This window comes from Schistocerca cancellata, chromosome 5, assembly GCF_023864275.1.
Source record: "Schistocerca cancellata isolate TAMUIC-IGC-003103 chromosome 5, iqSchCanc2.1, whole genome shotgun sequence".
NCBI lineage: Eukaryota > Metazoa > Arthropoda > Insecta > Orthoptera > Acrididae > Schistocerca > Schistocerca cancellata.
In genome coordinates, this window is record NC_064630.1 from 434370960 (window position 1) to 434392763 (window position 21804).

Here is a 21804-nt window from a genome sequence, read left to right on the forward strand (position 1 = left end):
CTCTGTAAACTGATGAAAATAATTTCCTGTCAAAAAGTGACAAAGCTTATTGGTAACATGATTGGTAACAGAGGATTCCAGGTCGTCATGGGAAACAAAGTCAGTTACTAGATATTCCTTCAAAATGGCTTACCTTAAGGCTCGGTATTAGCCCCCCTGCTTTACAGCCTATACATTGATGACTGGGCCATTGCAACGAGGCACACCGATTTTGATACAATGGAAGAAACCCTGACATCCGATCTGTCTGCCCTGGCAGCATACTTCTGTAAATGGAGGCTTAGGCGTAACGCCATGAAGACAGAAGTAATTTGCTTCCACCTCAATAACAGAGAAGCCGACAGAGCTCTGGAAGTATACCTTGACAACACACACCTCAACCACAAGGAGCCAAGGTACCTAGGGGTCACGTTAGACAGAACCTTGTCATTTAAATCACACCTTACAAAAGCAGCTGCCAAGGTGAGAACAAGAAACAACCTCATCCACAAACTCTGCGGAACCACCTGGGGATCAACGGCAACAACTCTGAGGACGTCTGCGCTGAGCCTGGTATCCTCTGCGGTGGAGTACTGTGTACCAGTGTGGCTAAACAGTAGTCATGTGAACAAAATCGATGTTGAGCTTAACAACACCATGCACATTATTTCAGGAACAGTTAGGTCTTCACCTAACATATGGCTACCTGTCCTGAGTCATATACCACCCCCAAAAATACGATGAGAAGCAGCCTTGGTTAGGGAATACAAAAAGATTGAAGCAAACCCTGAACCACTAGTACACATTGATATACCTGATATGAGTATCAAGAGGCTTCGTTCAAGACATCCTCCTTGTGCTCTCGACAGCCTCATTGGGGCTGACATTAACTCTTGGAGAAGAGAATGGCTCCAAATGCCCCAACAGTTTGCCACCTAATGTCTTGTATTACTGAGGCAGTTCCTGGGTTTGATCAGCCCCGCAAGGTCTGGTCAACTCTGAACCGAATAAGAACTGGGCATGGAAGATGTGCTGACTCACTCTTCAAATGGGGACTGCTGCCTTTGCCAGAATGTGACTGCGGCGTGCCTAAGTAGGCCACCCAACACATCAGGGAAGAAAGCAATGTCAGAGCGTTCAGTGGGGACTTTGAAGAATTCTTCATGGCATCCCAAAAATCCATTGAGTATATACAAGGACTAGATGTTTGTCTGTTAATATATGTAATGTTATATAATGTTAAATAATGTGATCCAATACTGAAATGTACTTAAATGCCATACGCTAAATAAATAAAATATATCTAACTGAAGGAAACACACACACACACACACACACACACACACACACACACACACACACACACACACACACACACTGATAAATCATGCCTTGGTTGTTATTTTGGGCTCAAAAATTGGATTTTCTAAATTTTCAATACCAAACTTTGGAGGTCATTTCGACTAGTTACTTTTCAATTTAGGGTGTTTTGGGTTATAAACAATCATGTCAATTGCAATGTTGTAACTTAACCCAGTGCAGAGATATTTAAATTAACGATAACGTCTCCAAATTGAAAAACCGCCGTGCATTTAAAATAAAAATGCCTGCTACTCAGTAACAGTGCAAGGTAAATTTTTTTTAAAAAAATTTCTGTACTTCTCAACTATAGGGTAATTACGTGTAAAAAGAAATCCAATTATTTAAAAATGGTCAAGCAGCCACCATTGTGGATCTTTTCATATGGACTGACCCATGTGGCTTCCAATTTTCTCTTGCAAAAATGTGGTTCATGCGCTTGTGACATTGTGCCATAGTCCATCTTGACACAGGACTCTACTTTAGTACCAAGTGTTTGGACATTGTTGCACAGTCCTGATTTCTGTCACATCTTGTGGATAAAAAAACTGACATGGCTGCCCCATATTGGTCAACTGAAGACTAACTTTATTCGAATACTTAATGGTGTCTGTGTCCTCACCCAGACCTTGTTGTCTGTAGGTCATGCTACTCTGTTCTATATTTACTGGGTTTTGGTCTTGTCCTTGGTGCACTGTTGTTGCCACGCTTCGATCTTAGGTCCGTTTCACACTGGGACACTGGTGACGGTCACTAGCGATGGTCACCAACAGAGATACATTCGTTTGAAGTGGAGCGTTCAGTCGGAACCCTCCACTGCCTCACCGAGCCATTGTGAGCCAGCAGTGACTCGCCCTCACCGCATATGACGGACAAGGTCACTGTGTTCACAGCAGTCACTGCTGAACATGCATTAGTTTGAATTGGAGTGTTCACACTGGAACATTGACCACAAACACAGCTCTGCAGATTTGCCAACTTCAGAGTGTGCAACGTTTTGTGGCATGGAACTACAACCACTGGCCATGATAAAGTTGTTGAAAACTTGCTCGCTGAGCTCGATCTGTGTGGCATATGGGTCTTTTTCGGCCATCGATCTTTATATTTGCAGCACAGGTCTTGTCCTGACCATCCATTGGAGAGTCTATGATGCGTGTGTGACAGTGATCATTTTCCAATCGTTTTGACGTGTTCTCGTCGTCACTCGCCTGGATGTCCGCACATATGGACTCTGTCCAAAGCTGATTGGGATGTTTCACCAGTACTGTCACCCTTTCGATCCGCAGCTGACTCTGCCTTGGGGTCCCCAATCGAAAGGCAGTATCTCGGTGGATCTCGAGATTGCCACAGCCATTAGAGATCATGGGTGGGCTCTCTGATGCCATAAGCAACAGCCATCAATGTAGCAACTCATTGCCTTTAAATGGCCGTGCCCTGGACTGCCATCTCAAAACACCAATAGAAACGAGAATGCTTGGAGCAATATGTTGCTACCATTGTACAACGTTCTACTGCTTTGTATGTTTGTGTGAAGCTTCGGTGCCTCTATGGACACCAGTTCTCCACAGGTGTACCTGGTATATCTGTAATGAGCGAAGTGGCGCAGTTGTTAGCACACTGGACTCACATTTTTCAATTGCTTCAGGCAAAAACCCATGTCCAGACACCCAGTTTTAGGTTTTCCGTGTGATTTTATTTTAAATTGCTTCAGGCAAACTTCAGGAGGTTCCTTTGAAAGGCCACAGCCAATTTTCCTCCTCATCCTTCTCCAATCCGAGCTTGCACTCCGTCTTTAACGAAATTGTTGTCTACAGGATGTTAAACACTAATCTCCTCCCTCCTCCTCCTCCTCCTCCTCCTGGTATCTCTTTGAATGATGATGACTACACTGTTCCAGATGCTGTTGCCAAAAATTGTGCTTTTCGTTATGCTTGGGCCTCTGCATCTGAGAATTTTCAGCCTGCATTTCATGTCCGCAAACAGCTGGTAGAATGAGTTCCTTTATAATTTATTGCACCTCACCTGGAACATTGTAATGCTCCGTTAAGTGAATGGGAATTCTTCATTGCCATACCCCTTTGCACTGACATGGCTCCAGGGCCAGAGCGCATCAATAGCTAAATAGTCAACCACTTATCAGTGGATTGCCAGTGTCACATCCTTGCAATTTTCAACCATATCTGGAGTGGGGATGAGTTCCCCTCTCATTGGTGGGAAAGCTTGATTGTTCCAGTATTGGTGCTGGGTAAGTACCCCCTTGAGATGGGCAGCTATCACTAATGTTCTCTGCAAGTTACTTGAATGTATGGTGAGCGGATGGCTTGGTTGGTACCTTGAGTCTCGGGAACTTGTGGCTCCATCCCAGGGCGGTTTCTACCAACTACTGCTGACAGTTCTGCCTGGAGTCTGATATTTGGTCAGCCTTTTCCCCGCTGTGGGATGACGATGGTTCAAACCCATGTCTGGCCATGCTGGTTTAGGTTTTCCGTAATTTCCCTAAATCACTTCAGTCAAATGCTGGGATGGTTCCTTTGAAAGGGCACGGCCAACTTCCGTCCCCAGTCTGATGAGACCGATGACCTCACTGTTGGTCCCCTCCCCCAAATCAACGAACCAACCTTTTTCTCGCATAAACAACTCATTGCTGTCTTCTTCTAAGTGCATAGGGCTTATTACACTACATGGTGTCATCCTTTACCTCTATGAGTGGTGTCTCTGGGATCTGGAACTACTTGTCTTGCCGTCCTTTCTGGGTTCAATTTGGTGCTTCACACATTACTCCCGTATACAAGAGAATGGGGTCCCACAGAGCATTGTGTTGAGTGTGCTCCCTTTCTCTAGCGGCTATCGAAGGTCTAGCTGCAGTTGTGAGGTCTACAGATTCGGTCTCCCTGTATGCTGATGACTTTTTGGATCTACTATTGCTCCTCAGTTGTGGCTGTTGCTGAACGTCAACTGCAGGTTGCCATATGAAAGGTGAAGTTGCAGGCTCTCACCTATGGCTTCCGGCTTTCTGCCAACAACATGTCCCGCACTTCTGTCGCTGTCGTACTGTCCATTTCCAACCAGAACTCTACCTCGATGACCAAATGGTCTGTATGGTGGAGCCCTATCAGCTTTTGGGATTAGGCTTCCATGCACCATTGACATGGCTTTCCCTTCTTCACCGACTTAAGTGAACATGCTGGTCACACCTTAATACACTTTGCTGTCTCAATAACACCAGCTGGGATGCAGACTGCTCTACACTTCTGCTGCTCTACAAAGCTCTCAATCTGCACACCTAGATTATGGGAGCCTGGCATATGGTGCAGCGTCACCTTCAGTATGCAGATGCTTGATCTAATACACCATTTTGGGGTCTGACTTGTGACACCTGCCTTTCAGAATAGCGCTGTGAACACAGCTGTTTTCATTTAGGAAGATGAGAGTATTTGCAGCAGTTTATAGTGTGTGTCTAGTAATTCATAATCATGTCTTGGCTGTTCACTCAGTATGATTCTGAATTGTATTGTGGATAATCGAATTAAACTTCACTCTCCATACACTGCAAGTTGAATGGCTTGTAGGGCCATTGGTGCACTCAGTTGCCTTCCATCATATGAAAAGAGGATAAATTGTGACTAACCTACAAACTTCAAATCAGCTACTGTTTACGTTCTATGCTGTTTGGTGTATTAAAGATGTGAAGCGTTGTGTACCACTATGAACAATGGCTTTTTGTGAGGTACCTGACTCCAAATGTCCATGGCATAAGTCTTCTTTGCAATAGTCTTTAGGATACTGGCTGAGATCGACCTATATTCAGTGACAGCAGCAATCCCTGTCGAGTTTGAACTCTTGTGTCTGGTCCCTGTCGTTACGCTCTTTTTACGACCACTGTTCTTATGTCTCATTTCATGGTTGCAAATGGTAGACCATTCCTTGTATGTGTGTAGATTTTCTATGAGTTTCCCAAATCATCTCATATGAACATATTTCCTTGAATAATGCCATCATGAATAGTCTCCCTCATCAGAATTGTTACTCATCCTCAAATGTTTTCAGTTGTAATGGTGTGTGAAATACTAGCCCCCTTTCCACATTAGCACCAAGCTATTATTATCACACCACAACACTGTGGGATACAACTCCACAGAATGTCTGTTTCAACACTCTTTGTGCTCACTTTGCAGTTGGCTATGGCTGATGGTATTTTCTTTTAGGAGTGGGGTGTTGTTATCACTTGCGTACTGAAACTACACAGTCTGATAGATACTAACAATTAAATTTATTTTGGGCACTCCCATTGAAAGCACTACTATGTGCTTACCATTTCTTTGCAGCCATTAGAGAGGATATGGAGGTGGGTAGAGTGTGTGCCATGAAGTGTTTTGTGAGGGAGTGGAATGCAGGGAGTTGGTGCCCCCATCACTTAGTTTTGTCAACAAGAGAAACATGCCTCATAGTCAGCGTTTGTGCAGACTACCTGTAAAGTCAAGACTGTCATGTAAAAATTTGAGTATTTGTTCATATAAAAATATTAAATAAAACAACTAAGATTTTCAGTACAGATATTTTGGTTGCAGCTGTGTTGTAGTAATTTAGATTGATGCATGTGTGCTATTTACTGGAAGTCATCTGAATATTACTGTTTGAGGACTAGATAGAAAGTGTTTCATCTTTGAGCATCCACTGGTATTTGTTACTAAAACTTCTGTGTGTAGGGATGTCAGTAACTGTGATTATGGAGGTTCTTTGAACATTAAATTGACACATTTATGTGGTACATATTGTTCTTTTGCAGGGTGCAGAATACCTAAGTCAGGTAGAGTAGTAACTTAATATCTGTTTTTAGTTGAAATTTGTTATTACCTTTAGCTGTTAGTAGGAACCTAGCAAACAATTATGTAATCAGTAGAAATTTATTTATTCAGAGGACGCCGGGACCCAGGTGCAAGACCAGAAGAGGATGAGTCACCAGTGGTGAAGAAGAGGCCTGGAGATCCAAGGACTGTATTTAGCAGGTAACCCATTAGTTAACTTTATTAATTTGACGTATTTTACTTTGAATGAAGACGTAGGAAAACTGGGAAGCTTCCTCAGCTTGCTTCACAAGTTCTAATAAATATCAGTATAATTTCCTCCACTTCTTTTATTGAATGCTGGCAGTATAAACAATTGCCTCTATATTTAATCCACTCTAATCTCCATAATTTTATCCACTGTAGTGGTGCCTGATAGATTTGTAGATCGGTGTGCATGTAGTCTTAAAAAATTTATTTGCTAAAACCTTTTTATTTGATTTCTGACTGAAAAGAAATTCTTTCATAACAGTAAATTAAGCAGGCTGGTTTTTAATTTGGACTGTGGCTTTAGTTACATTAAGGGAGACACAGAAGACCACCAAATGTTGGATATTTGTAAGTTATAATTGAACTACATTGGCAGTATTTTGCTGGTGAACTGGGTTTCTGTAAGCTGACTGTAATTTGGCTTCTGGAAGATTCCATTGCTTGAAGATTCTGTTGGACGAGTTACTTGGTATGTTTGCTAGAGGTTTTCTTATTGTTCTAGAGGAACATCATGATGATAAATAATGTTAGGACCTACTAGCAGACAGCATTTACAGGTTTGCAAATAGTAAAAGAAGAAGCAAAACCGATGAGGAAGCCTGTGCTGATGCAAAAGCCAGTAAAGCTGTAGTTAGAGCACTGGTTAGCTGTAAAGTCAAAGTGTTCAACATTTTTGAGAGTTGTTTGAATCTCAGCAAAGCCTAGATGTTCACACTACTATGGCATGCAGGGAAGAAGACAGATTCTGGTGTAGCATTGGATGTGGGTTTGGTGACAATCCTTTATGTGAGCTTTTCGTATTCTTGTGATCTGAATTGTAATCTGAAGACATCAGCAAAGCATGGAGAGTTGCATTTCTTTTCTCTTGCACAGTGTTTTTATTTGCATTTCAGATTTTTGAAGGTGTGTTGTGATTTAACTCCAACAGTTGTTATTTACCTGAAAATTAGTATTAGGCTAAGAGGCTGTTGGAAGAAAGTTCTGGTTCTTTGTGCACTCCACAAAAATGTATAAAAATAGACTTGGCAAAGTTTACTAGTGAGGAAATAAAATGGATTATTTCTCTTGAACTGAAGTGTTTTATTTTCTGAAGTTGTTTGACTTAATTATGAACCAGCATCAAAGTTGTTTGACTTACTTATGAACCAGCATCCTGAGGCTTAATTTTTATAATATTTTGGGAACATATGCAAGTAATCAGTGAAGAGGTAAGGTAATGACCTTATAGTATATTGCTGTGTGTTATGTGTCATCTGCCATGGTGTCATAGTAGTGTGGTAATATAGGAGTTGCTGGTTTGCTTCCCACCATGCAGTTATTTATCATTTGACTATTGTGAGTTCTAGAAGATTCTGGGACTTACTTATTTGTGGAGTACTGTAATGTACCAGAACATTTTTGTGTTTACAAATAAAGAAGAATACTCGGCCAAGGCAGGCAATTGAGCTTTATATGATAGTATTGCTTCCAGCTCAGTGGTTAGATGAAGAGTTTATTTGTTGATAGGTGGACAAAAAGCTCAGTTATGTTCAAAGTCTTGTTCAATTGCCTGTCAATGACTACATGTGTTCACTCTGACATAGATTGGTGAAGATGCCACATAGCTGTTGGTGTGACTCCAGTACACCTTCACAAAGGCCATTGTCTTTCACAGGTAGGAACACAGCACAGACATTGTGTTGTCCGTATGATCTGCGTTATCAAAGTACCAATGGATGTGAAAATAGGTAGCATATACACCATGAACCTTGGACCTTGCCGTTCGTGGGGAGGCTTGTGTGCCTCAGTGATACAGATAGCTGTACCATAGGTGCAACCACAAAGAAGGGGTATCTGTTGAGAGGCCAGACAAACGTGTGGTTCCTGAAGAGGGGCAGCAGCCTTTCCAATAGTTGCAGGGGCAACAGTCTGGATGATTGACTGATCTGGCCTTGTAACACTAACCAAAACGGCCTTGCTGTGCTGGTACTGCGAATGGCTGAAAGCAAGGGGAAACTACAGCTGTAAATTTCCTAAGGGCATGCAGCTTTACTGTATGGTTACACGATGATGGCGTCCTCTTGAGGTAAAATAGTCCTCCATTCGGATCTCCAGGCGGGGACTACTCAGGACGACGTCATTATCAGGAGAAAGAAAACTGGCGTTCTACGGATCAGAATGTCAGATCCCTTAATCGGGCAGGTAGGTTAGAAAATTTCAAAAGGGAAATGGATAAGTTAAAGTTAGATATAGTGGGAATTAGTGAAGTTCAGTGGCAGGAGGAAAAAGACTTCTGGTCAGATGACTACAGGGGTTATAAATACAAAATCAAATAGGGGTAATGCAGGAGTAGGTTTAATAATGAATAGAAAAATAGGAGTGCGAGTAAGCTACTACAAACAGCATAGTGAATGCACTATTGTGGCCAAGATAGATATGAAGCCCACGCCTACCACAGTAGTACAAGTTTATATGCCAGCTAGCTCCGCAGATGGCGAAGAGATCGATGAAATGTATGATCAGATAAAAGAAATTATCCAGATAATGGTAAGACAGAGATTTAGGAACCAGGTTTTAAATTGTAAGATATTTCCAGGGGCAGATGTGGACTCTGACCACAATATATTGATTATGAATAGTGGATTAAAACTGATGAAACTGCAAAGAGGTGGGAATTTAAGGAGATAGGACCTGGATAAACTGAAATGACCGGAGGTTGTAGAGAGTTTCAGAGAGAGCATTAGGGAATGATCCACAAGAATGGGGGAAAGAAATAAAGTAGATAAAGAATAGGTAGCTTTTAGAGATGAAACAGTGAAGGCGGCAGAGGATCAAGTAGGTAAAAAGACGAGGGCTAGTGGAAATCCTGGGATAACAGAAGAAATATTGAATTTAATTGATGAGAGGAGAAAATATAAAAATGCAGTAAATGAAGCAGGCAAAAAGGAACACAAACGTCTCAAAAATGAGATTGACAGGAAGTGCAAAATGGCTAAGTAGGGATGGCTAGAGGATAAATGTAAGGACGTAGAGGCATATATCACTAGGGGTAAGATAGATACTGCCTGCAGGAAAATTAAAGAGACTTTTGGAGAAAAGAGTACCACGTGTATGAATATCAAAGAGCTCAGATGGAAACCCAGTTCTAAGCAAAGAAGGGAAAGCAGAAAGGTGGATGTAGTGTATAGAGGGTCTATACAAGGGTGATGTACTTGAGGACAATATTATGGAAATGGAAGAGCATGTAGATGAAGATGAAATGGGAGATATGATACTGCATGAAGAGTTTGACAGAGCACTGAAAGATCTAAGTCGAAACAAGGCTCCAGGAGTAGACAATATTCCATTAGAACTACTGATAGCCTTGGGAGAGCCAGCCCTGACAAAACTCTACCATCTGGTGAGCAAGATGTATAAGACAGGCGAAATACCCTCAGACTGCAAGAAGAATGTAATAATTCCAATCCCAAAGAAAGCAGGTGTTGACAGATGCGAAAAATACCGAACTATCAGTTTAATAAGTCACGGCTGCAAAATACTAACACGAATTCTTTAGACAAATGAAAAAACTGGTAGAAGCTGACCTCGAGGAAGATCAGTTTGGATTCCGTAGAAATGTTGGAACATGATAGGCAATACTGACCCTACGATGTATCTTAGAAGATAGATTAAGGAAAGGCAAATGTACGTTTCTAGAGAAAGCTTTTGACAGTGTTGACTGGAATACTCTCTTTCAAATTCTGAAGGTGGCAGGGGTAAAATAAAGGGAACGAAAGGCTATTTACAATTTGTCTAGAAATCACATGGCAGTTATAAGAGTCGAGGGGCATGAAAGGGAAGCAGTGGTTGAGAAGGGTTGTAGCCTCTCCCCGATGTTATTCAATCTGTATATAGAGCAAGCAATAAAGGAAACAAAAGAAAAATTAGGTGTAGGTATTAAAATCCATGGAGAAGAAATAAAAACTTTGAGGTTCGCTGATGACATTGTAATTCTGTCAGAGACAGCAAAGGACTTGGAAGAGCAGTTGAACGGAGTGGACAGTGTCTTGAAAGGAGGATATAAATGAACATCAACAAAAGCAAAACGAGGATAATGGAATGTAGTCAAATTAAATCAGGTGATGCTGAGGGAATTAGATTAGGAAATGTGACACTTAAGGTAGTAGATGTGTTTTGCTATTTGAGGAGCAAAATAACTGATGATGATCGAAGGAGAGAGGATATAAAATGTAGACTGGCAGTGGCATGGAAAACATTTCCAAATAAGAGAAATTTGTTAACATCAAGTATAGATGTAAATGTCAGGAAGTCATTTCTGAAAGTATTTGTGTGGAGTGTAGCCATGTATGGAAGTGAAACATGGACGATAAATAGTTTAGACAAGAAGAGAATAGAAACAGTGCTACAGAAGAATGTTGAAGATCAGATGGGTAGACCACATAACTAATGAGGAGGTATCGAGTAGAATTGGGGAGAAGAGAAACTTATGGCAAAACTTGACTAGAAGAAGGGATCGGTTGGTAGGACATGTTCTGAGACATCAAGGGATCACCAGTTTAGTATTGGAGGGCAGCATGGAGGGTGAAAATCATAGAGGGAGACCAAGAGATGAATACACTAAGCAGATTCTGAAGGATGTAGGTTGCATAGGTACTGGAAGATGAAGAAGCTTGCACAGGATAGAGTAGCATGGAGAGCTGCATCAAACCAGCCTCTGGACTGAAGAAGAAGAAGAAGAAGAAGAAGAAGAAGAAGAAGACATCTGTACCTAACACAGATAATGCCAAGATATTCACAGTCAGCAAATTTAGTTCATACTAACGTGGGATGGCTATCAATTGTCATTAATGTCTGTTCATCCAGACATGCAAGTAAGTGGGTATGAAAGCATTAATGAGTCAGGTACACATCATGGAACCAGCAGAGTTTTAGGAAAAACTCTGGCCAATATTCAGTGAAAAGGCTGAAGGGATTAAAGTATGTTGCTGTGTATAACGTGGGATTACGTGATATGTCTTCCATATGTCAACTTGTACTTGGGTAGTTCAGCCCAGTAGTGATTTGAAAACAACTGGAAGCTCAAGAGGTGGGACAAATTTCAGGTGGAGACTGAAAAACATTTAGTGACAAGCAGCAGAAGATCTGAATGCTGAAAAACAAATGAAGAATGGAGCCGAATGTCGGGGAGATGATGCAGACAGTATATTCTGTTTTCATACTGTTTCTCATCTTGAACCTGAATATGGCAGAAACTGATGAAATAACACACGTATGGAAGGGTGAAGCAGAGGACATCTGTCAAATGTTTCTTTTGAAGGATGTTACGATGAAAGAGGATATCATCAAATGGTGCCAGCCCATTGAGACAATGCACAGAAAAGAAAGACTTTCAACAGGCTGTCCTGGTCTAGGCTACTCTCCAAAGCGTGACAGTCATTCTACACTGCCAGAGGTTCAAGTTGCAGAAACCAGAAAAATTAATGAGACGACAATCTGCGGAAGTGAGAACTTCATAAGTGAAAGTTCTCAGTGGATGCCAGTTACCAGAATATGAGGCATTCACATAGACATTATCATAGGCAACCAATCGGTTCAGGTGCTAGTAAAGTTTGGGGTATATTGTATTGGTATCAAATGCTTGACATAGAGTGTAACAATACCAGAGAAAGAAAGTTGCTACTCACCGCCATTAAGGCCTTTGTCAGCAGTAGACACACACACGCATGCACGCTGGATTACCATATAGCGGAGATGTTGAGTTGTGATAGGCACAATAAAAAGATTCACACAGTTAAAGTTTTCGGCCATTAAGGCCTTCGTCAGCAGTAGAGACACACACACACACACACACACACACACACACACACGTCTGCAGTCTCAGAGAGCACACACACACACACACACACACACACACACACACACACACACATCTGCAGTCTCAGAGAGCTGAGACCATACTGCGAACATCAGCACCAGTGCATGAGGGCAGTGGCGACAGGGTGGGGGTAAGGAGGAGGCTGGGGCGGGGAGGGGGAGGGATAGTATGGTGGGAGTGACGGACAGTCAAGTGTTGCAGTTTAGACGGAGGGCAGGAGAGAAGGTGGGGAAGGGAGGAGGAGTAAGTAGTGGAAAGGAGTGAAATAAAAGAAATTGAAAGACCGGGTGTGGCAGTGAATTGATGGCTGTTTAGTGCTGGAATGGAAACAGGGAGGAGGCTGGATGTGACAGTGACCTTCGTTGGTCACTGTCTTCACCCATCCAGCCTCCTCCCTGTTTCCATTCCAGCACTAAACAGCCGTCAATTCACTGCCACACCCGGTCTTTCAATTTCTTTTATTTCTCTCCTTTCCGCTACTTACCCCCCCCCCCCCCCCCCCCCCCCGCCCCCTTCTCCCCCTCCGCACCTACTCTCCTGCCCTTCATCTAAACTGCAACACTTGACTGTCCGCCACTCCCACCATACTATCCCGACCCCTCAGCCTCCTCCTTACCCCCACCCAGTCTCCACTCCCATCCTGCACTGGTGCTGCTGTTCACAATGTGATATCAGAGAGCTGAGACTGCAGACATGTGTGCAAGTTACGTTTGTGTGTGTGTGTGTGTGTGTGTGTGTGTGTGTGTGGGTGGGCACGCGCGCGCATGTATATGTGTCTACTGCTGACAAAGGCCGTAATGGCCGAAAGCTTTGTGTGAATCTTTTTATTGTGCCTACCACGACTCAGCACCTCCGCTATATGTGGAGTAGCAACTTTGCTTCTCTGGTATTGTTACATTCCATCCTTGATTTTCCATTGTTTGACTTATAGTGTGGAAGATTGGAGCTCCAGATTGATGAAGCTGTTCCAAGTCCACTCAACAACGATGTTTCTGGAAGAGAGATTTTTCCCCCACCGTCATAAATAAGACATGCTATGGTAAATTGCCTGAACGTTTAGTATAACTGTAAAGTTCTAGTCAAGTGCGAAGATGTGCTTACCCTCGCAAAAGAAATGTATATGCCAGTGAAGATTGTATCGATCACAAGTGGACGAAGAGAGCTCTCGATTGCCAACTTCTATAAATGCTGTCAATGAGTGGTGTCTAGTTTCTAGAGCATTCAAGCCCGAAGTGGATAGGAGGCAGACCCAATGACCAATTGTGAAACACCGTACATATCAACACTGAGGATAATACCCCTCATATCTCAGAACTGGTATAGGGTGCCTCCAGCTCCATCAGTAGGAAGAGGAGTGGATGCCGTGCTGCATCATTCAGCTATCAGAGTGTCCTCAGTCCTCCCCTGTGATCTTCATTTGGAAGAAAGATGACACCTGGTGTTTTCACATCAATTACAGACCGACAAAATCACCAAAAAGTGTGTATACTTGTTGTCATGTGCTGTTTTAAGGGAGTTAAGTATACTTCACTGTCGATGTGGCTGAAGGGGTTGACTGGGAAAATGCTACTTTCAGGGCAACTAATGGTCTCTGTGAATTAAAAACTGTGCTGTTTGGTCTGTCTAATACTCCAGCACTTTGAATGCATAATTGACAACCAGTTTTCACATCTTAAATGGAATACAAAGCGTTGCTAATTGAATAGTGTTGTTTCATTTGAAGAGTGTTTAAGTAGCTGGTGATATCTGCATCACCACTTATATTCCTGCTTTCAGCAATTATTTATCATTTGACATCTGTGGTTTCTAGGAGATTCTGAGACGACTTGTTGACACAATATTGTTGAATAGAAGCACACTCTGATAGGGCAGGCAGTTCAATTCTGAGTGTACTGTTACATGTGCTTAATAATCATGTTTTAAATTTGAAGTGTCATTTCTTGTTTTTGACACTGCTCGTAACTGTTACTTGATTCCATATTGTACATTGCAATATTGACCAATGGTCAGATACAGGCTCTGTTTTCCCATGTAGTGAGATTTCTACAAGGTTATGCGAGTGGTATGTGAGTTATGACGATTTAAACTTGCTCTGGAGATCAAAACGAGGTTGGTAGCCTTTATCAAAATCATTCTACAACTGTAGTAGTAAAGGAAGTTGGTAGATGTTGACATGTAATGTTTCCGTAGCTGACGGTGATGTAATTACATTGCATAGCAAAATTCTGTGGTGCATCACCTGGTGCACACAAATGATGAGAGTGGGTATTTTTTCATGAAAAGAAGAGGGGTAAGAACTATTTGACTTTAGTACTAAAAGTCCAATATAATAACAATCACAGCTTTGATACTGCATTTGTTTAGAAGATACAAAAAATTTCATGCATGTGATCTGTAACGTACATGCTGCCTACAATTTTTTAAATTTAAACTTGAGGATTCAAGAATTTCATGAATAGAGAGTGAAGACAGTGAAGCTTTGAATATGGAAAAGTTTAGTCCATGCAATATTCATCGCATGGCTTAAATTACTGCCTTGATTCTACTTGGTGCCATCAGATTAAAAAGATTACCTCATTTTTTTGGATGATGTGGTAAATCATCACAATAACACACGTAGGAGGCGTCTGTGTTTCTGAAGCCTCATTTTAAAAGAAAAATAACACATGCCACTGCTTTAGGCTTATAAACAGTGTAGAATTTAGTTTCTGTTTCTTACAGTCATTTGCTAAATGCCTGTCTGACTGTAACAGTTGTTGCACTGGCAGCAAAGAGACTGAATTTATGTTCAAACTCATGTCTGACCATTTAAATTTATGATTTGCATGGTTCCTGTTGATCACTTCAGGTGGGTGGTGGTTTATTCCTTCAACAAGTCTATAGTCATTTCTGTATCTCAGCTGTTTTATTAGTGATCCAGTGGTAAACTTAAACAGCACTTATGGATTAGGCTGTTCTGAGAGGCTGATTGCTACCTACAAGGCAGTGTGAGGAGTGATTTATGATTGTGGGACATTTGAACTGCATGTCATGAACTTGCCAGCTATTATTTCCAGTAATTGAATCCTGTTGGTCCAGGTGCTTATTAATTCAAGCAGTTCCTCATTTGGCCTTGTGGAGCTGAGTGTAACCTGTTCCAAACTACACTACCTCAGAAAAAAGTCTGAGGGGTACTAGTAAAAAACCCAGGCCCTTATCTACTGAAGGCAGTAACACTAACCATTTGTCTGTGGAAATATTCAGTGGCATAACCAGGAAATGGGGGGATTGATGGGGGCCTTGTCAGTGCTAAAATTAATCATTATTATCTATTCTCCACTTTTCTTGCTCAATTAAACAAGCCTTTAGTTTGGTACACACCATTTTACAGTGAAAGCAGCATATTTTCTTGAGATATTTTGTAGTTACAGGATGCAACAGTGGAGCTCAGTGGTGTTGAAAGATGTCAGAAATGAGGCAGCCTGTGACTGCTAGATTGATCTTATTGTGACGACTTACCATTTGTTTACATCAGCATCACATAATGTTGCAAAATGTTTTGAAAACGCTGTCTGTCCGACATTTCCTTTCACATGTCTTGTGAAGTTGCTTGTTGCTTCTTGCTTAAATTCACTCCCTGTGACCAGAACTGAATAAATGTTTGTGGAGAGAAATCTTTATGTGCTCTTAATTATTTTATTGATACGTAAATACATATGAAATAAAATACTTTAGGATTAAAGGAGACCACACACCAGAAAGTAGAAGCACTGAGTTGTTGGTAGGCACCACAAAAGCTTGCTGGATTTCAGAGTAGAGTTATAAACTAGAGTAAAATAAAACACACACACACACACACACACACACACACACACACACACACAGACACACACACAGAGAGAGAGAGAGAGAGAGAGAGAGAGAGAGAGAGACCTGTGTCCTTACATGGTGGTGGCTAGACTAACAATGCCAATGTTATTTTTTGGCAGGTGGGCTGGTTGCAGTGGTTGGTGTTGGATGGGTTAGGAAGAGCAAGAGGGAGGTGAGAGGCAGAGAGAGGGACTGGGGTGGGTGGCTAGTGGCATTGAGGTAGGTGGCCAGTTTGTTGGTTAGGAATCGGAAAGGGAGGGGTAGCACAATTGTAGTAGCCTTCGGGAAGCAGCACATGCTGAAGGCAACATGGGCACGTGCATTGGGAGGGGTTGGTTGGTTGATTTGGGGGAGGGGAGCAAACAGAAAGGTAATCAGTTCCACCGGATTAGGGAAGGATTGGGAAGGAAATCGACCTTGTGCTTTCAAAGGAACCATCCTGGCATTTGCCTGAAGTGATTTATAGAAATCGCAGGAAACCTAAATCAGGATGGCCAGATGCATGTTTTGAACCCTTACCCTAACCACTGCTGCACCTCGCTCGGTGCATTTTCAGGGGTCAAAAGGCAGAGGCGGGGGAAACTTGGGTTTAGTGTGCGGGGACAGTGGGGTACCTGAGATTGAGGCCAGGACCAATACAGGAGCAGAGGATGTGCTGCACTGCACGATGTAGGTGCATAGGCACACTTGTCTCTGCGTGTGTGTTTGGGCCGGGGGAAGTTGTCTTTCTTTTGTGTGTGCCTAACAACAACTCAGTGCTTCTGTTTTTCGGTGAGTGGTCACCTTTAATTGTAAATAATTTACATTTTACAGTAACTTTCCTACATCATTTTATAAAGTAAAATGTTTCATTAGGTTTTATCTTATGTATTACCGCTAGTACTTCAGTAGTACTTCAATCCCATATGCAATTAGAACCAAATAAAGACACTGGTCTGACAAAATCTGTACAATTTCTCTGATGTTCCTAACTTATAAAGTCATCACGGATAACACACACACACACACACACACACACACACACACACACACATGTTTAGCCAGAGTAGATCGTTAATTTGGGAATGACACATTATGAGATAATTAACAAATCAGCTTTTAATGTGTGTGTTCTTGAGACCAAATAGAAGTAGTACCAAAATAACTCTTGTAGCGTAGTAGACAGTTTATAACATTCATAATAATAAACTCTCAAATCCATTTTTCCATAACTTAAGTATGCAGTCAACCAGGATACAGATTGTTGGGTTGCCTTTTTTTTATATACTTATGATACTTTTTGTTGTCAGGTTGTCTGGGCCACCAAGGGCCAAACGAGGTGACACCCCTGATGATGATGAGCTCCCTAACAAGGTGTGATATGGCATATTTTGTGTTTGTTTCACATGAGCATATATTTTATTGAAGGATAATTTTGCAGATTGTAAAATGTCAGTTATCTTTTGTTGTAGCCTCTCATATCTTCTCGGGTAATTGCTACACCTAAAGAGTTACCTTCTAGACAGGAAGCTATGGCTGCTCAGAACACTGATGAGTTGAGCAAAGCAAGGTAAACACTAAAGCAAGTTGTCAGTACTGGTGACACAAGTTACTGTAGTGGCCAAGTATTCAGGACCTTAATTACTCATTTGTTTTAATGTCAGCAGTTTAATTGCTAAAAGTTTTTTTAGTTGATGTACATGATTTCTCTGTTATAATAAGCAGTTATGTAAAGGATAGACTGCTTACTCATTGTGTAGGTCACATGTTGAGTTGTAGACAGGCGCAATGAAAATACCGTAGTTCCTGAAGAAGTCAAAAGTAGGTCAAGCAAACAAAAGTACACAGTGGATTAAAACAGATTGCACTGGTCAGTATTTTCGTACAATAAATATAAATGGTGTTCTTTGCTAAGTCATGGATGCTGAATTCGAAAATGAAATTGGTTTTCAGCTATTGGGCTGTTTTCGTGTGACATACTAAACTCTATCTATCAAAATCCTCGAAAATGCTGCAAATTATTTATCCTTATGTGAGTTAAATTAAATATTTGGTAGATCTAATTGTTTAAAAATAATCAAAATACCCTGTCAGTTTAAAAATTTTCGAGGCTGCATTAATAAAAACTAATAAAAACTAGAATGGTAGTGGTTTTAATGCTTCAATTGTACATAATCTCCCCCACATGAGTGCAGTGCACAGAACATTCATAGAACCAGGTGAAATTGTCAGAAAAACAGAAATGATGTTCCACTTGTGCCTCGCATTCACTCATAAAAGAAGGTTATACTTATGCAAGCTTTTGGAGCCAGTGGATCCTTCTTCTGGCAGAAGGGTTGAAGGAGAGGACTGGAGAGATTTAGGAGAAGTGGTGGATTTTAGAAAGTCACCCGGAACTGATTGTTAGGGTTCTTGGAGCTTGTATAAGTATAATCTTTTATGTGTAGTGTTCTCTTGCCACCACTTAGTAGTAGATTTTTTTTTTATCTATCCAGTTACTTGGTATTGTCAAAAACTGATTATTTTCATATGTTCATTCACTTGAATGTTGGTTATGTCACAAAAGCATTGACACTTCATATGAATTTCTGCACTTTTGTCATTTTGTGGTAGTTCCTATTGGTGGTAACTCTCATCATCCGTGACAAACTGAGTTTTGAATGTTGGGCTCCATAAGGTTCCCTTTCTGTGCAGTGACCGTGGAACATAAAATTGTAAAGAATGTAGCAACCAGTCATGGAAACATAATTTACTTATCTTGTTGCAAATCTATTTCAACTGATATCAGTCATCATCGGTGCATTTTTAGGCTATGGGTGGGGAGGAGAGAAGAGCGCTGTCTGGCAGAGCATGCGGGGTCTAGAAGGTGGCAGGACAATGGGAGTAGGGGTAAAGAAGCAGAGGGGAATAGGGGAAAAGAAGCAGAGCGGGGGAAAAAACTGACGGGTGGTTTGGCAGAGAGCAGTGCAAAATGAGTGTGAGGGGATGTGAACTGTGAGGAGGTCATAGGACAGAGGAGGGCTGAAACTGGTGGGTAGAGGGTATGGTGACAATAGGTTATTATAGGTTGAGGCCAGTATAATTTTGGGAGTGGAGAATATGTAGTAAGGGTAACACCCATCTGCACAGTTCAGAGAAGTTGGTGGTGGAGGGGAGGATCCAGATGGCCCATGTTTTTGAGCAGCCATCAAAATCCTGCATGTTGTGTTCTGCTACATGTTGTGCTACAGGTGTCCAGTTCGCTCTTGCCCTGGTGCACTACATGCAGCTGAACATAACATACGTGATCTCAATGTCTGCATCACAACCCAGGCCATCTGGATCCTCTCCTCCACCACTAGCTTGTCTGAACTGTGCAGATGGCAGTTATCTTTCCAAAACATTCTCCGGTCTTGAAATTATCCTGGCTTCAACCTGTGATAATCTGCTGTCCCCCACACCCTCCACCTAACAGTTTTAACCCTCTCTGTCCTATCAACTCCTTCTACTTCACTTCACTTCACGTCACCTCACCCATATTGTGTACGACTCTCTGCCAATGTATCCACCTCTTCTGCTCCATTCATTTTTTGCTCCCCATCTGCCCTTCCTATACGCTCCCCCCCTTTCCCCTACAGCTTCCCAACCCTTCATCAGGTGGCCTTGTTCTGCCAACTTCTAGCCTTGCATGCTTCATCAGACAGTGCTCTTCTCTCCTCCCCACCCATTGCTTGCTATCCTTCCACCTTCCCTGCTCCACTCCAGGTGGCTGCTTTTGTTCAACACAGTAGTTGCAGTCTGGACAGAGCATCTAGAGATAGCGGTCGTGTGTGTGAGGTGTGCCTGCTTCTGTGAATGTGTGTGTGTTTTCCTTTCTGTTCTGAAGAAGGCTTTGCCGAAAAGTTTCTGTTGTGCCTGTCTGCAACTCAACTTATCTTTAATGTGAGTAGCAGTCAGTCCTTTCATAAGTGTTGATATTCCAACCTGGACTTTCTTCTGTTAAAACAAAGGTATTTGTTGACAGAAATAGGAGAATGTTTGGTGCCTTACTTGGGACTCTGCAAAAATTTCGACAAGAAGAAACTAGAATGCGTGACAAAGTAAGTTATACACAGATAAGCTCTATGACCTGATAGGCTGTATAAATTATTCAATGTTTAATGTTTAATTGCTTGTTTCAAGGAAGAGAAAAGAGCAAAGGTAGAGAAAAAACTTGAAGAGAATGCAAAGCGTGAGAAAGAGGAGTTGAAAAAGGAGCGACAAGAACTCTTCCTGGAAAGAAAAAGAAAACAAGCGGAGATAAGAAAAATAGAATTAAAAATGCTTAGGATTAAAGAGGTTAGTTCTTTGTTGTTATTCATTTGTCCTTGTCACATTGTGATACAAATTTCTGCCCTTTGTCAGATTTCCAGTTGTTTTAATTTGTTTATTATTGTTTTGTACCATAAGGGTCAACTTACTTTGCAACTTTTCATTTGGAAATTGACATATGTTGTGTATTTCATTTGGAGAATGCGCAATTATTTCTACAGTCTCCCTTGTAAACTACCCAATAGAATTTGTTTGTGGATATGTACCTTCCTGATTGGAGTCTGTGTCCTGCTCTGATCCCATAAAAAAGATCTATATATGTTTGGAGTCACTGGATACCAATACTATTTCAGAAATCATATTTGTTTTACTGTACTCTCTAAAATTGCTTCTCAGCTTTCTTTGGCTGTGGAGGTGCCTGTCGCTATTGACATATAATTAGAGGCTCATTGCAGTATTGGTCCACTCTACAGTCACTGAGCTACTATCTTTGCTGACAGTGTTTCCATAATGTTTCTTGTTAGATGCTTGATATATCTGAAACTGTGTTTGTTATGAAGGGTTGCTGTACATTTGTTACTAGGAGTTGGTCTCTCATCTTTCAGAAACAGCCCATGACACATTCTTCCCTCCTTGATCTCTTACATGAAAGCATAATGAAAATTTCTTAACCTCCTGCAAAAATGGTGGTACATGCCAAAGAAATTTTTTGTAGTGTTGGAACATACTGCACAGTAACTTGATATGCTGAATAGTTTTATTTGTACAATTATTAAAAATATACGTGTGTTGTGTTTTCATTCAGGTGGATAAGGTGGAACCCTGTGACATCAGAAAATTCCTTGTTTCTGTGGTTTATTACCAGCAGAAATTCTCGAAATATAGTAAAGTTTTATGAGTGTTTGAATTCAACTATCTATTTCTTAAGCATAAATTTGAAAATGATACTTGTGAAGGGCAGTTTCAAATTTGGAAATTCAGATAACAGTATTGAAAACATTTGAGGTGTAGCATTGGACGAGAAATGATCAAAGGTATATGACCTAGCTGACACCAAAGGCAAATCAGACAGTGTGTGGTATGAAACTTCCTGGCAGATTAAAACTGTGTGCCGGACCGAGACTCAAACTCGGGACCTTTGCCTTTCATGGGCAAGTGCTCTACCAATTGAGCTACCCAAGTACGACTTGTGCCCTATCCTTACAGTTTTAGTCCTGCCATTACTTCGTCTCCTGCCTTCCATACTTCAGAGAATCCCTCCAGAACTAAAGCTGTGAGGATGGAGCGTGAGTCGTGCTTGGGTAGCTCAGTTGGTAGCCCACAAAAGGCAAATTTCCCAAGTTTGAGTCTCGGTCTGGCACACAGTTTTAATCTGCCAGAAAGTTTCAGATCAGGGCACACTCTGTTGCAGAGTGAAAATCTCATTCCGGAGTATGGTGA

The 21804-nt window shown here is 41.5% G+C and overlaps 1 protein-coding gene across 2 annotated transcripts in view; it reads left to right on the forward strand.

Annotated features, from left to right (window-relative positions):
* LOC126187918 (pinin) overlaps positions 1–21804 on the forward strand; it is a 58915-nt gene that overhangs the window by 18525 nt on the left and 18586 nt on the right. For both annotated transcript variants that reach the window (XM_049929275.1, XM_049929276.1), the window contains exons 3-7: positions 6255–6344; positions 17385–17448; positions 17547–17644; positions 20078–20153; positions 20236–20391. In XM_049929275.1, the coding sequence (XP_049785232.1) occupies positions 6255–6344; positions 17385–17448; positions 17547–17644; positions 20078–20153; positions 20236–20391 (484 nt within the window). The remainder of the gene's footprint in view (positions 1–6254; positions 6345–17384; positions 17449–17546; positions 17645–20077; positions 20154–20235; positions 20392–21804) is intronic.